Consider the following 14,741-nt stretch of genomic DNA (forward strand, 5'->3'; position numbering starts at 1 on the left):
TGCACAGGCTGCTCTCAGCAACAGGCATCAGGGACAAAACTGTCTCCATCAATCCCTGCACTGGATCACAGCCAAGAGAGTGACAGATGGGAGTCTGCAGGATAGTCCAGCACCATTTTGTAGAATCCATGTTCTACTCCCCTGCTGTTACCTTGGCTCCCCTTCACTCACCGTTTTACATGTCACAACTCGGCATTTCACTGCTTTAATGTTCCTCATCTTCTCTTCCAGTTCTTCCTTTTTCACCAGTGGCTGAAAGTATTGCTCCTGCAGTTCAGCCTCAGCCTGTGGGGCACACAAAAGGGGTTGTGAGGACACAAAGAGGGGAGAAGCCACTCCATAAATGGCCTTAGGGTAAGTTACCAGGCCTGTTTGAAGCAGACTCCAGTCTGGGAGCAGAGAAAGACCACATCTGTCTTGCTTCAAACAATCCATATTGTACACGTGCTGCAGTTTACCAGCACTGAAACGAGCCACCTCTGAGATGTTTGAGTGGGAAGGTTTAACAACAGCAGGAAGTACTGAAATAAGCACATAACCCACAAGGACAGTGCAGAGAGAAGTCAGATAGGCAGACGTAATGTAATTAAAGTAATTAATAGAGTAGGTTCTTAGCCAAAATATTACTCCCCAGAAGATCTTAAAACAATTATGACTTCATGCCAATAAGTGTCCAAGACGAGCCCTATGCCATTGGAGGGTGCTGTAACCCTGGGAATGTGCTCAGCAGAGACCTCAGTGTCAGAAATTCAACCTCTCAGCTCTTCAGGGCACCTGCTGGCATTTCACAGCTGACATGAGCCACAGATGAAGGTGGAATCTGGCTTTATGTGGCCAAGTAATGAGGGACAAAATAGGCACGCGTCTCATTTGATTTTAAGGCAGAGGGATTTCTTTGATTATCCACCAATCGAGGAAACGTCACTGATTCTTCCAAACACAACAGAAAAATCTGATGGCAACTGGCAACTTGACCTTATCATGGCTATGGCAACAGTGCTGACTTGCAGGCATTGTGCCCTGTGTGCCCAGAGACACCCAGCCCTACTCCTTGGGGCAATCTGGAGCCCATGACATGTTTGGGTGCCTGCTTCTTGCTGAAATAATGAGAAGTCCAGTCAGCTCCCTAGTTCTAAGCCCTCAGTCACAGCTGGATGGAGGCCATACCTCTTTCAGGACATCTGTGTGCTTGGACTTGGCCTTCAGAATTTTCTGGAACTCTTCTGACTCCAGATAGGCCAGCTGCTGGCGCCGCTTCTTTTGGGCAGGTTCCAGTTCATCCATTTCTAGGGAGACAAAAAGGCTCAGTCCTATAAAACAAGGCTGTGATGTCTAAACTTAATCACTGCAGGAGATTTTGGAAGTCTCAGGTCTCTCAGGCAGATGTTCAGGTCAAACAGCAGCCTTTCATAGTTAGGGAACATGAAAACAAGCTCAAATATGGCTTCAGAAAAAGTAAAAGTGTTTTTTTAAAATAACATTGCATCTTCTCTCAAAGCACTGTACTACAAATTTTCACATTACTCCCAGGAGTGCAAAGAGTGTTCCGTCACTGATTGATGAAGAAACTTTAAAGGGAATTAAACAATTCATCCAAGATCACACAGTAAATCACCAGCAGGCAAACTCAAGTTCCCACAAAAAATTCAGATACCTTCCCTGGTGGGATTAGTTCTTGGTTTCCCTTGGTGAAGTCAGCCATGCACTGCAGATGCTCAAGCTCCAGAAGAAGGGGAACAGAGATGAGCACAGGGAGCTATCAGAGATTACATCTCACACTTTCTCCACAGGGTTAGAGATTTTTTTAGTCTTTCCAACAAACCCTTGAAGTCCCAAACAGACCTAATTTGGCCTCGCTTTAGCACAGCAATTAAGTCCTTAACCCAGCAACTACTGCTCTGTTCAGTAGGACAGAAGCACATTTTTTCTATTCTAGAAGCTAACAGTACATACCATTGTCTGCTTCTGCACCTTGTGGCTGAGCAACATTTTTCTCAACTCTTTCAACTATTTCTAGGACATCTTCAACATCAGTCCGTTTCCTCTTGACACTGTTCGGGTCTGTTTTAGGAAGAATCTGGCCTTTTGCTCGTAGTCGCTGTATTGCAGCCAGCTAGAAAACAGGAAAGAGCAGGGGAAATGTTGGTGACCTGTCTGGCTCCCATGCTCCTACTTCCAGAAGTAGCAGAGGAAGGCTGTAAACTGGAAGAGAGAACATCCACTGGCCTGAGCATGGAGCTGGCTGGAGAGAAGCCCAGCAAAATTCCCAGCTCTGCCATACATCTAATTCACCACATGACCCAACCTCTTGTGACTTCCCAAATCATAAAATCATTCCTCCATGGGTGTTACCAGGCCTGGTATCTCTGCAGCTGTGCTTTATCTGTTTTACAAATCAGTAAGTTTTTCAGAGAAATCAAATCACTTGATATTTCCACATAAATTGCTAATAATTTACAATGAATAGAAATTTGCTTACAACTATTCCTTCTTATACTCCCAGAACGCTAACGCTTCCTCATTCTAGCTGGAAGAGGAAAGTTTCTTTGACAAACAAATGAACATATTTTTGCCAAAAAAAAAGATGCATTCTGTTTTGCCTAGAAAACAAAATTATCCAGACTCATGACACAACACAGTTAAACCAGTTACTTACCTAACCATCAAACAGAAAACACCTGCAATACACTGCACAAGTCCCTTACCTCAAGGGATTGACTAAAGGCATGGATTTTGGCACTAACACAGGTTTCCTGTGTGCTGGAATACAGGCCAGTGTGATCCCACAAATCACAAACTTCACTAACACCAGAACTGAGCTGGGCCATATCTGACCAAATACTCCTCTTCTACCAAACCAAATTTCCCTTAACCTCTCTTTAATACTTGAAAGATCCAAAGAGCTGGTACCTTTTTGGCTTCTGCCAAGCTGTCTAGCTTTGGCCTTGGAGGTGGAGACTTGTCAAAGAAGAGGATATCTTCTCCTTCTGAGAAGCCTGTACCTAGCTTGGGCCTTTGAGGAGTTGACATTTTCGCAGCTTTGGGAAACTCTGCCCCAGGCACTGGGGAATGGAGGGAAGTTTGTCTGGAGGAGGATGGGAGAGCAGGAGTGCTGGCTGTACCTGTGCTCTGGAGAAACCTTGTAAGACAAGAATAATTCATTCAATTAGGGACACAAGTCAGAGAAAGAAAGGTTTAAGAAACAAATATGAGGGGACGCAGGCTATGATTTTTCACTATTTGGCCTTTAATTACTACAAGAAACATACAGCAATTTGGGCATTCAGGAAAGGAAAACAAGACTGGTAAGAAGTCGCTGGGTTGCTGAAATCAAGAGTGACTTGAAGAAGTCACCAAAAGGAGTGACTTTGACCAATTGTTGCCAAAGCTAAAATCAGAGAGGCATCACACAAGCTGGTAAGTAAGAAGTGAAAACACAGTTATCCTTAGGGCTACAATAACAGAACCCTTCCTGTGAAAGCCAGTGTGTCTTACCGCCTCTGAATCTCTTCAGATCTCTTTTTTCTGGCCTCCAGCAACTTCTGTTTCTGTTGCTTGAGCAATGCTGAAGCAGAGATAGACTGGAAATTGGCCCCTTGCTTCTTTTCAGCATCTGGGAAAAAAGAACAAACCAAAATAAAAAGCCACTTTTTTCAAAAGGAGGTAGAGTGAGTGGGTCTTCCTTCAGGCAAAAGGACAATACCTGTTTTGGTCCAGTGTTTGTAGAGGTTTCGTGCTCCAAAAGTTGGCTGTGCCAGCAGTTCCCTGAATTCTTCAGAACACTGCATGGGTCTCTTTGCTGCACCTGAGTGGAAGAGGCAGAAATACAACATGTTTGGAGTGAGGAAGAGAAGCAGGCCTGGCTTTAGAGATGTAGAATTTTCTAAGTTGGAAGAAATGGTTGCAGGTCACCTGAGCATTCTCAAAGCAAGACCAACCTTTACATTATATTTGGTTGCCCAAGGTCTTGTCCTTTGTCACAGACATTTCTACCCCTTCAGAAACTTCATCACTCAGTTCCTCATCAGCCTTGGCTGTCTGTGTTACTCCCACCATTCCCATTTTTAGGATGCTTGACAGTCCTGAAGCCTCCACACTTCATCCCTGGAGAATTAAGAGCAGCTAAAAGCTGCTATGGACATATACTATGTTGTCTGAAATGGAGGCAACTGATGGAACTGGGAGATGTAAGACACTTAAGTGGCATTTAGAACACAGTTTGAATAATCTGTCACCTGCTCTCCAAGGAGCACAAAGGTGTAATATTAAGTGCTTTACAGAAATAAAACAGAGGCAAAGAAGACTGGTGACATCCCAGGGACTACAAAAGGAACATGCTTGGACACAAAAGAAAAGCACTAGAAACAGGGTGGGTTCTCAGGAGGTCCCCTGCATTGCAGACCTGACTGATTTATACTTAGTATTCCTTAGCAGCTTTCAAGGTTGACAGAAGTAATTTATTTTAATCAAATAAAATAAGTATTCTGGTTCCAGGTTCTTAAAACCTCCAATTCCCATTAATCTGGCAAAGATCTTCTGTCACTGTCCAAATACAGAACAGGAGACTTAATTTAGGGGCACTGATGAAAAAAAAGATGCATGGAGCTACACAGTTGCTTAGTTACATTTGCCTTGAAACTGTGATCTCAAGAGGGAAGAGGAGTTTTGACCAACTGAGAAAGCTGCCTGCAAATGACCACTTCTGCAGCAAAGTGACTGCCAGGTTCATTCAGTGAGTAGAAGGCCCTGGGACATCGCTAGACATCGAGCTGGAAACATCTAAAGAGTGAAGAGACTACTTGGGTAATTGGGTACCAATTTTCTGCCTGGTTTCCTGGACAATTGCATCAGCTCCTCTCACGACCAGGTTGGAGAGAGTGGTTTGAATCTTCCTTTTTGGCACAGCAGCTGCTGCACTAGAAAGAGGAAACAAATCCAGAATATCAGAGTATTCCCATGCTTGGAACAAGGAGAGGAAGCCTTAATACCAGCCCAGTGCTACAACAAAACTACAGCCACCCCAAAGGGCCATCTGTCTGCTTTTGGGAAGGATGTGAATCTAAACCTAAATTCCAGCATAATGTTTAGGATCTCCCATTTCTCGCTTTGTTGAGATATGTATTTCCTATGCATTAAAGGAAAACTAAACATAGATTATAACTTTGTTCACAGGTAGTTCCAGGATTGGAATTGCTTCATTACTGTGGAGTCACACCAGGTATCAATCAGAGGGCACTGGTAAAGGAATAAAAACTGTGTCCAAGCACAGCTGGATCCAGCTGTGACTCATCTTTCCACAGCAGTCTTCATGGGATTTGGATAAAGGACCTATGAGATGCATACTGATCTTGGTCACTCCTGTTTCCTCATTAACCCATAGTGACACTATTATTTCAGCCAAGGAAGACATGTGGAAATACAGAATACACTGATTCTGGGATTAAATGCAGTGAGCCATAACAAAATACAGTTACAGTCTTGGAGACTTGAATGCTTGGGATCTCATGATCTCAAAGTTCATTAATCTACTGAAACACAAAGCTCCCTGGCTTCACACCACAGTAATAAGGTAGAGGTAAAAACATTCCTTACCACATCTTACTACCAACTTAAAATTTTCCTATCAAACAGCAGCTCTGTTACCCATGTGGATAGTAGGATCATGCCAAAGGTGGCGCATTTATTTCTACTTGGTGAATGTAGTCAAGGCAAAGGGTTCTCTAACTGAATAGATTCCCTTAGATACAGCTTCAGGCTCCCTTGCACACGTAAGGGAAATTCTGTTCAAAAGCAAGGGAAATAAATGGTTTATCTTACACTGAGGCTGCATATGCTGCTGAAGAGACTCCTCCATAGTAAAACCCATCCTGACACAGCCTCTCCTTCAAAGTGGGATTTTTCCGACCAAATTTTTTAGGAATGCGGCCACCAGAAAAGGTGGACTGCAGCTCTGCCCGCTTCGAGCTGAGCTTCTTGTACTGGGATTGTATGTGATACTGACAATATTCACAGTCATTCTGAAAAGAAATGGGAGAAGCCTGTTACAACACCAGCAATTACAATTTACTTCATTCCTCTCACCCACATGCATCCTTCTACAGCTAAACTGAAGTAACATCTCTACTGTGGTACTCCAGCATTTGGCCAACTGAGCAAAAATATGCCCACACTTGAGCAATCAAAAAAAAAAAGCTAAAATTGCCTATACTAATCACTGGAAACAACCTTGTGCATCAAAGAATTTTAAGGCTATTCCTTGAAGTCATTTCATACCCCACCCAGGACCTCTTGCCCACATTCTGTATTCTTGACTGTACTCAATTTTATGTACTGTATGCAGACCCTCCTCCTGGACTGGGTTTGCAATCACAGCCTTGACTGGCTACAGGTACCTTCTGTATTTGTCTTCCTCCCACTTCACACACTTTCAGCTCCTCCCCAGTTCTTCATTCCTTCACTTTTTCTCCTCCTTCTAAGTGATACCCTACTAACTACAACCCTTCTGACTGAGACAGGGTTCCTTTCAGGTATGACAGCATCACCATAGGCATGAAGTAACATAATCCACAAGTCCTTTAAACTAGTACAAGTTAGTAATGTCCTAAAAGAAGGATCCCGACACCTTTTTCTCTCATCTCCAGTGCCCCACATTCAGGAACAAATATTCTAACAGCTTGTAGGCACACTAGACCAGGGAGCTCATCAGGTTAAAACCATTCCAAAAAACAGCCATCCCCCCCCCCCCCAAAATCTCCTGGTTTTTTCTCTGGATGAGTTCTCTAGTGCAGTGCATGGAAGCTTGCACTGGAGCAAAGGAGAGCAAAAGGGTGTGGCAATCATGGGTCAAGGCCATCTCCTTTCACTGCAGCACCAGCCTTGGATTTAGGGAAATCCCCTGCTGCTGCACAGTGACAGCACAGAAACAGCTCCTCTGGGTTTCATTTCTCACTTTCTCCACCCACTTTAGTTTAGTTGCAAGTCAAGACCCAGAAACAAAAGTCAGAGTATCAGTACAAAATCAGCAGCCAGATTTTCACCAACAGTTTAGGAACGCCCTGACTACTGAGATACAAACCAGATTCACAATCTGTGCACAAGGATCACCATTCTTCTTCCTGGCTCTGCAGGTGCCCATATCCAGAGCTTCTCCCATGAGGAGGATCTTCTGGGGATGGTCAACAGACAAACACACCTAGACAGAAATCAGAACACACCTTAAGGCCTGGATGGGCCTCTTTCTAGATGTCACTGGTTTGTCTGATCTGATTCAGTACCTCTGGTACTAACAGCATAGTCTTAAAATGCAGGCCTAGCTTAAGAAAGCCACATGTCCTATTCAGATTGAGAAATGGCTCAGTTAAAAAGAAAAAAGTGAATTTATTTCTCACAAAGAGATGCAAGACATTTGAGTTCTATGCTCAGAGCCTCAGGAAACCAAAAACTCCTAAGGCAGATCTAATTCTGCTGTAAATGGTCCTGTACAGCTGCTTGGCTCTGATGCCATCATGACCTCCACATCCAGCAGGGGATGGGAGGAAGAGCTGTAACAGGACCCTCTGTCCCTCTCCAAATGTCTTGGTGCAGTCAAAACTGAGTCCTGTGCAAGAAGAGCATCTGCTTCACACAACCAAATACACCAGGAACCATGTCTATAGCCAAGAGACGATTTCAGAAGTCAGTTTTAATGTAGTAATAAATGTGAACATTTTAGCTAAGAAGAGCCATTCTTGACAGTTAAATTCAGCCCTCCTATTAAATGTGGTTTGCCTTTCTGCTCACCAACAGGACTATCCACTGCTTATTCATGCTAATTTAAGCAATTATATAGCTTAAAAGACAATTAATGAGATCCTTAATTTTTCTATTTCGAGAATTTAAAATGCAGAACACTACACGATCAGCTACTAGCCTGAAACTCCCCTTGAAAGAAGTAACTGGAAACAGGTTCCATTCCAGTGCAATTAAAAATATATTAATTTATTAGCAAAATGAAGGTGTCTTAAATGTTTTGATGCATACAGAGAAGTAATTCATCATGTTCTGCATTTATAAATAATTAAACAAGTGAACTACTATGTATCAACCAACATGTATTTACATAATACATTATTTGTTTAATAAATCAAATATTGCTGCTTCTCAGTTGTGATTTTTGAACCAGAAGCATTTTGCAATTGTATCTCATGCTTGAATTAGAAGGGAGAAATGAGCTTCTCCATATTTTTCAGCTTTGAGAGACCTCTAGCCTGAAATAGGGGTTGCACTGAAGTAGCTGAATAAACTGAAATGAAAATACACTCCCTGTATTTGTGGAGGAGCCAAGTGCTACCTGGAGCAGGTTAAACACTGGAATAAACTCTGTGTTTAAATGCTTAATAGGACTTCTTGAAGTTCAGTTTTCCAGGAGGCCAGGAGCCAATACACACCATGCAACTACCTGAATGCAATTCAAACTGTTGGGCAGACTGCTGCAATTTCAACCTTAAGATGTGTTATAAAGCTAAATCTCAGCTAAACAAGGAAAGGTTCAGCTATAGGTTTTTATCTACAGCTGAATGAAAAATCCTCTCACCTCGTCTGAGCCTTCTTTAGGTTTCATAGGGTTGGCATTGAGCAGGCCAATGACTGTGCCTTGGTCGGTCTTCCAGTGCTCCTTGTGGACTTCACCAAACAGGAAAAGAGAGACGCACTCATTGAGGTCCCGCAGGTCGTTCAGCCGCCAGATGCTGAAGGTCCTGCCCTGGAACAGACATTCCCTTTCCTTTCAGCTTTGCTGCAGTGACACTGACCACATCCTCTCTGGTTGTTTCTTTTGAGGAGCTATTCTGATTTCACCCCCTCCAAGGTACATTGATTTAGAAAAACACACTTTGTAACCTCAGTAGAGGTTAGATACAGTATCTCCAGCCCATGCTGCCGGTCCTGGGGTTCTTAAAGGCCAAAACAGCACAACAGTACTGCTACCACCAAACTTTCTGGCATTAAAGCTGGGCAGCACACTTGCTTGTTGAATAGAAGTTTTCACCCCACTGAACGCACAAAACCACAGCACATCCAGATCTGTTTCATCAATGACTTTCTATAGGACACGTACAATACTAGATGAAACCAGACAAGCCAAGATCTTTAATAAAGAAGTTTTTCATTAACTACATGGAGTTGGCTGATTAAGTTGAAGACCTAGGAAAGTTTCTCAGGCAAGGCCACTCGCAATTCACTCGAACTGAGCAAGGGATACAATGAAGTTACTTACATTATTTGCACTCTGAGGAGTGACCTTCTTCACTATGACTCCAAATGTTACCCAGTCTATTTCCTCCAGATTTTCAGTAGCAAGTTTGTTCTTCAGCTGAGACAGTCGGATGAGCTTCCTGTTAGCCATTTTCCTGTCCATTTCGGCTGAAGACACCCGGGGTTTTCTAGATCCAGTGAAAGCAGGTAAAAGAGAACACATCCATAGACACAAATGGACAATCAAAACCAACCAGCACTTTCGTGGGAACACTGCATCTTGCTGCGAAACACCTCTGTGCCTTACTTCACCCTGAGGTCACTTGAAACAAAACCCCCCATATGAGAAAGCTACTGATGACACTGGTTTTTGTCCAAAGAGCTGCACTGCAACTCAGCTCCAAGCCTGCATTAACTCTGCTCATTTCAGACTAACCAAGAATGGCTGACTGAGCTGGGAATACAGTACAGGTTCTGGTGAGGACACTGTGAGGATTCAGAGTCCTCTTGTGGCCACACTGAGTATAGGGATGGTGAGTGGCTCCTGAGGCTTCTGTGTGGAGCAAAAACTGTCTCAACTGGAGCTCAGCTGGGCTTTGCACATAGCTACTGCTTCCCTGCTCCACCACTGAGGATATCCCAGAGAAGGCAGCGCTAATAAAATTAGAGCTTTTGTTAGAAAAGAGCAGAGGTGAAAACAGAAACATGGTGCTAAGCCAAAAGTCAGTGTTACCTAATTACTGATCAACCAGCCATTGCTGTGGCTTTGTGTTACATCCCCTGATGACAAGTGACTAATTTGACATGGTCAAACCACACATATACATTGTGTTTTCTCTGCCATTACTGGAGGGGTTGTCCCCAGACAGAGTTCAGAGTTGGGCTGCTGACCTTAATCTCAGTCCTGAGAAGGCTTCCACAGACACTGGCTGAGTGGTTACACTGGAGCATGCAGGCACAAGAGAAATCTTCTCTCTGGTCACCTTACTGGGTGTGTTCCTTATGGCAGACTGGAGAGGCTGGAACGCCAGACTGAGGATTTGCCGTGGAGGAGGAATCTTGTTCTCTTTAACAGAAAAAAAAAAAAAGGGTATCGTTCCCATTACAAAGAATACAATAATTAATAAGATCTCTGCCACTGTGATCAGACCACTCCTGGTGTACTGAGTAGTATAACACTGCCCTGGATGTGTCCACACCACTGCTGGGAACTATAAGCTTTTGACAGAAGCCTGGTGTGTTTCAGTGAAAGGCAGACTGAAAATGGTACCTGCTGAGGATGCTTTTGATTTCTGCATTCCTTGCTTGGCTGGCAGTAAAGGATTGCCCAGCTGGGCTGAGAAGCTTGGTGACTCTTGCAGCTTCTGAACTTTCCTTTCCTTTAAGAGTGGACAGAGAGATTTACCTGGCCAAGGAAACAAAAAACTGTGAGACCTCGGGATCCGGACTCAGCAGGGGATTTCCCTTTGTTGCTCCAAACTATGTAATTCCTCAATAACAAGTCTAAGTCAGTGCCCCACATGGAAACCCTTCAGCCAAGTTGTCAGCTGGAATGCAACAGCTGAAAACGCCCCAAAGACTCTTCCCCAGGACAATTTAAAACTTCAGATGTCACTGCAACATCACAGCTGTGGAAAGTAGAAACATCCCTCTGCTTTGCAATTTTTCCATAAAGTTTCATTACTACATCCAACATGCTAGAGCAACAAACACAGCTGCATATACTGGGTGTACCAACATCTGCCAGTAAGAAGGGACACTCAGAAGAGTCTGAGGCACTTAGTCATGAAAGCTGTCCAGTGTAAAATTAATCCATGATACAGAGACCCAAACTGATTTAATCTGTAGCTGTAAGAAACAACCTGCGTGGGAATGCACAGATCACCAGTCCTCCTTGCTACTTAGTGCCCACTTCAGGATTATTTTGTCCTGCCTATAAATTCATGTTGGTAAGCCAATAAATCATAAATCCATTTAATTAGTCTCATTACCAGGGGTTTTCTTCTCAGGGCCTGAACTGGATTGCTGCCCAAGAGCAGTCTTCTGCAACTGCTCCTGTAATGTCTTCATCTGTTCTTGCAATTTTCTCAGCTCAGCTAGGAATGAAAGGAGAAGAAAAAGGATAATAATGAAGACAGCAGGAAGCCATTGCAAACAGGAATTTATGAGATCCCTGGAAGTCTGGCAGTTTTACTGCATCATGGAAACTTAGAAAATGAAGACTTGAGTCGCAATGCAGATGTACTTGATTCTACACAGTGAAGGCAAAGTTTTCCATACAGCCTGGAGCTGGCTCCTCTCATAAAAATATTTTACTTAACTGTGGTATGTTCCTTCCCATGTTGAATAAAACTTTCCTACTCACCATAAGACAATTTAAATGGCTGATGATTGCACTCCTTAGAATAAATAACTGCTTCTGATATAATCAAATACACGGCCTGGACACAGGAAAGCTGTGGCCAGCTCTGCTTCCACACTGAATGGTACGGCAGAACCTCCTGTCAGTAAGCCCTGAGGGGGAAGGGACTGGTGTGCTGGTGAAAGATGCCAGGATGATATCTGATGCCCTAAAGACTGAGCCAACATCACTCTTCATCAGACAATGCACAGGTACACAGGCAACCTTCCCCATCCTGCTCAGCACAGCTATGTTAGTCTCCCTGGCTTACTAAAGTTCTCTCTTTCTTTTGGTAAAACAAGTTTGGTGAGTTTGGCCACTGAGCATTGAAAACTGAACTTAGAAACTTTCACAATGCCTTTAGTATTTCCTCTCCAGACATCATTAAGAAGCAGCAGGCCCTACCTCCTGCCTGTTAGCTCTCTAGAGACAGATTATATCCAATAAAACAGATCAAACATGCTGTTACAGAAACCTTGCAATTCTTCATTGGTTTTTTCCTTCGCCTGACTGGGAGCTGAAGCGGGGACAGCTTTCTCTGCCTCCTCCTCTTCCAGCAGGTCATCTACATCTCCAAACAGCGTAGCCAGGTTCTCCTTCTGCTCATCAATCGTGCTGTCCTCAGCATCAACCTCCTCAGTGTAGGACGCATCATCTTCTGCATCAAAGAGCTCATCATATTCATCTGGTTCTCCCCCCTCATCCTCTGGAGCATCTTCCTCCTCAGGGGAATTCCTCTCCTCAGTTGCTTCATTTTCTTCCAGGAGGGAAGCCAACAAATCCAAGTCATCATCAGCTAAAGCAAAAATTGAACTCAGAGTTATTTCTGTCCAGTCAGAGGAAAGCTCCCAAGGAATAAAACATCCAAGACACCCTGATTCCAAGCTAATGACAACTGAAATCAGAGCAGCAAGTGGCATTTAAAAAAACCACTTCGGCTTTAGCTAAAGGCATCTAGAGCAGATTCTGATGTGAGGTCAGATGGAAATGTGGTTGCTCTCAGGTTGTGACACAAGCTGGCAAGTCAGCAGAAAACTTGCCAGCTACTCAGCACTGGCTTTCCCTCCTTTTTCCTCCTGGCAGCTCCTTGAACAGCAGCTGGTGTTACACAGAAAAGCCTGGAGCCTTTTAAAGATGTAGCCAACAGAGACACCCGTGTGGCTTTTGCCAATGGAAAGAGAAGAGGGAGATGCAAAGCAGGTAACAAAGCATATTCTCAGATATGGTTTGCTCATGGAAAAACACGGAGAACAAAGAAATAGGGACAAAGGGACAAATAATAGAGAAAAACAAGTACAGAGAGAGGAATGGGGCAGACATAGCAAAACTGAAATTCTGAACAAACCAAGAAAGTGATTTAGCCCTTGCTACTGAGGAAAACACCAAACCAGGGAAGGCACAGAGCAGCCTCACAGGAAAGTGACAAGAAGGAAGACAAAAGGCAACCTCAAAGGACTCTGCAAATAAACTCAGTGGAACGTAAATTCTTTTGCTAAAAGCCTTACCAGGTTTTCTGAACACTTGAGCTTATTAACTAACGTGCTGACAAGAAGACAAGCTTCCTACTGAAAGTAAGAGAATTTTCTCCCTTACCGTCCATGGTTTCACCAGAATGGCTCCTGCAAGAGCCCCTCAAGGCAAAATATCCTCTGCTGTGGGGAGAACAAAAGTGATACTGTTAAAGTACATGTAAGTCATCTAGAAATATAAATTGTGTTCAGGCTCCTTATTTGACAACTTGCAGTCCACCAGCTTGGTTTTGTTTACAGCTGCAGATGAGGACTCCACTAAATTTAAAACCTGCACATATGTTTTCTACCTCAAAAGTCTGACCCATGCTAAACTCGCTGCAGCATAAGGACACAACTTTTAGAAAAAAGCCCATTGCAGACACAGAATTTAAGAAATGCCTACCATGTTCTCATGGAAATAACCATTTCCACCTCACCAATCTTACCCCATAATTACAATTTAACTAGTTACTAAAGTCTAACAGTTGTTACTCTCAAAAGTGTACGTTCTGCGTTTCTCACAGCTTCTCCACTTCATGGAGATGGCCCCGTGAAAAACAATCCGCACGGACGGATATGAATGGCCCAGGGAAGCTTAGATAAGAAAGATGGGATATCCACTGAGGCCAAATGAGTCACAAACTCTTAACTGTGCTTACACGTCTTCCTGCTGCAGACTTTTGTTTCGCCCTTAAACTCCACTTTTGATAGTTCTCTCTTTCTCCAGAATATTCATTTTCAGCAAAACTGCAGAACTCGCACGAGCAGGCAAGGCCAGTGACCACCGCGGACCCCGCGCTTTTTCCCCTCAAGGTTCCTCTCTCCGTTCGCCGCCTCCGCCACCCAGTGGAACCCTGACCACCCCCGGGGCTCCCTCCCCCGCGGCTCCCCGACCCCTCGGCCCAGGCTCCATCCCCCGAGCCCGCTCCGCGTGTCCCGGTCCCCTCACGCACCCCGCTCACCGCCGCGCGCGCTTCCAGCTGCCCGCCAGAATTCGGGCCAGCCCCGCCCCCTCCGCGCACGCGCGCACGCGCCATCTTTCGTGCTGGCGGCAGGGGCGCTGCCCGGCGCCATCTTGGCTGTGGGCGGGCGGAGGGCAGGGTGCGGGTATCCGCTGAGGGGGCGGCGGTGGCGGGGTATTGATTGGTGAGGTTGGGATCACCCTTTCTGTGAAGAAATTCCTCCCAATGTCCAACCTAAACCTTCTCTGGTGCAGCTGGAGCCCGTATCCTTTCGTCCTGTCGCTGGTTGTCTGGGAGCAGAGCCCGACCCCCACCTGGCTGCACCCTCCTGTCAGGGAGTTGTAGAGAGTGATAAGGTCCCTCCGAGCTTCCTTTTCTCCAGGCAGAGCCCCGCCCCCCATCTGTTCCTCATCAGACTTGTGCTCCAGCCGCTTCACCAGCTCTGTTGCCCATCTCTGAGCACGCTCCAGCACCTCAATGTCCTTCTTGAACTGAGGGGCCAGAACTGGACACAGGATTCAAGATATGGCCACACCAGTGCCCAGCACAGTGGGAAGAATCACATCCCTGGTCCTGCTGGACACATTATTCCTGATACAGGCTCTGGGTAAGCTCATTTAGCTGCAGAGTTGCCCG

General features: G+C 44.7%; 2 protein-coding genes across 2 annotated transcripts in view; one reads left to right on the forward strand and one right to left on the reverse strand.

Moving 5' to 3' along the window:
• The window catches only part of PHYH (phytanoyl-CoA 2-hydroxylase), a 21,031-nt gene extending 15,842 nt beyond the window's left edge, over positions 1-5,189 (forward strand). Inside the window, exon 11 of the transcript XR_014226364.1 lies at positions 5,173-5,189. The gene's annotated coding sequence lies outside the window, so the exon portion shown is untranslated. The remainder of the gene's footprint in view (positions 1-5,172) is intronic.
• The window catches only part of MCM10 (minichromosome maintenance 10 replication initiation factor), a gene marked incomplete at its 5' end in the record, with an annotated part of 14,667 nt that extends 1,435 nt beyond the window's left edge, over positions 1-13,232 (reverse strand). The window contains 16 exons of the mRNA XM_082280375.1: positions 172-285; positions 1,168-1,286; positions 1,954-2,113; positions 2,911-3,139; positions 3,496-3,613; positions 3,704-3,805; positions 4,816-4,916; positions 5,818-6,017; positions 7,076-7,192; positions 8,573-8,740; positions 9,254-9,419; positions 10,123-10,297; positions 10,502-10,636; positions 11,223-11,327; positions 12,108-12,428; positions 13,226-13,232. Coding sequence (XP_082136501.1) covers positions 172-285; positions 1,168-1,286; positions 1,954-2,113; positions 2,911-3,139; positions 3,496-3,613; positions 3,704-3,805; positions 4,816-4,916; positions 5,818-6,017; positions 7,076-7,192; positions 8,573-8,740; positions 9,254-9,419; positions 10,123-10,297; positions 10,502-10,636; positions 11,223-11,327; positions 12,108-12,428; positions 13,226-13,232 — 2,337 coding nt within the window. The remainder of the gene's footprint in view (positions 1-171; positions 286-1,167; positions 1,287-1,953; positions 2,114-2,910; positions 3,140-3,495; positions 3,614-3,703; positions 3,806-4,815; positions 4,917-5,817; positions 6,018-7,075; positions 7,193-8,572; positions 8,741-9,253; positions 9,420-10,122; positions 10,298-10,501; positions 10,637-11,222; positions 11,328-12,107; positions 12,429-13,225) is intronic.
• Between the last annotated feature and the right edge of the window lie 1,509 nt (positions 13,233-14,741).

This window comes from Coloeus monedula (genome assembly GCF_965178545.1).
Source record: "Coloeus monedula genome assembly, chromosome: 4".
Classification (NCBI taxonomy): Eukaryota; Metazoa; Chordata; class Aves; order Passeriformes; family Corvidae; genus Coloeus; species Coloeus monedula.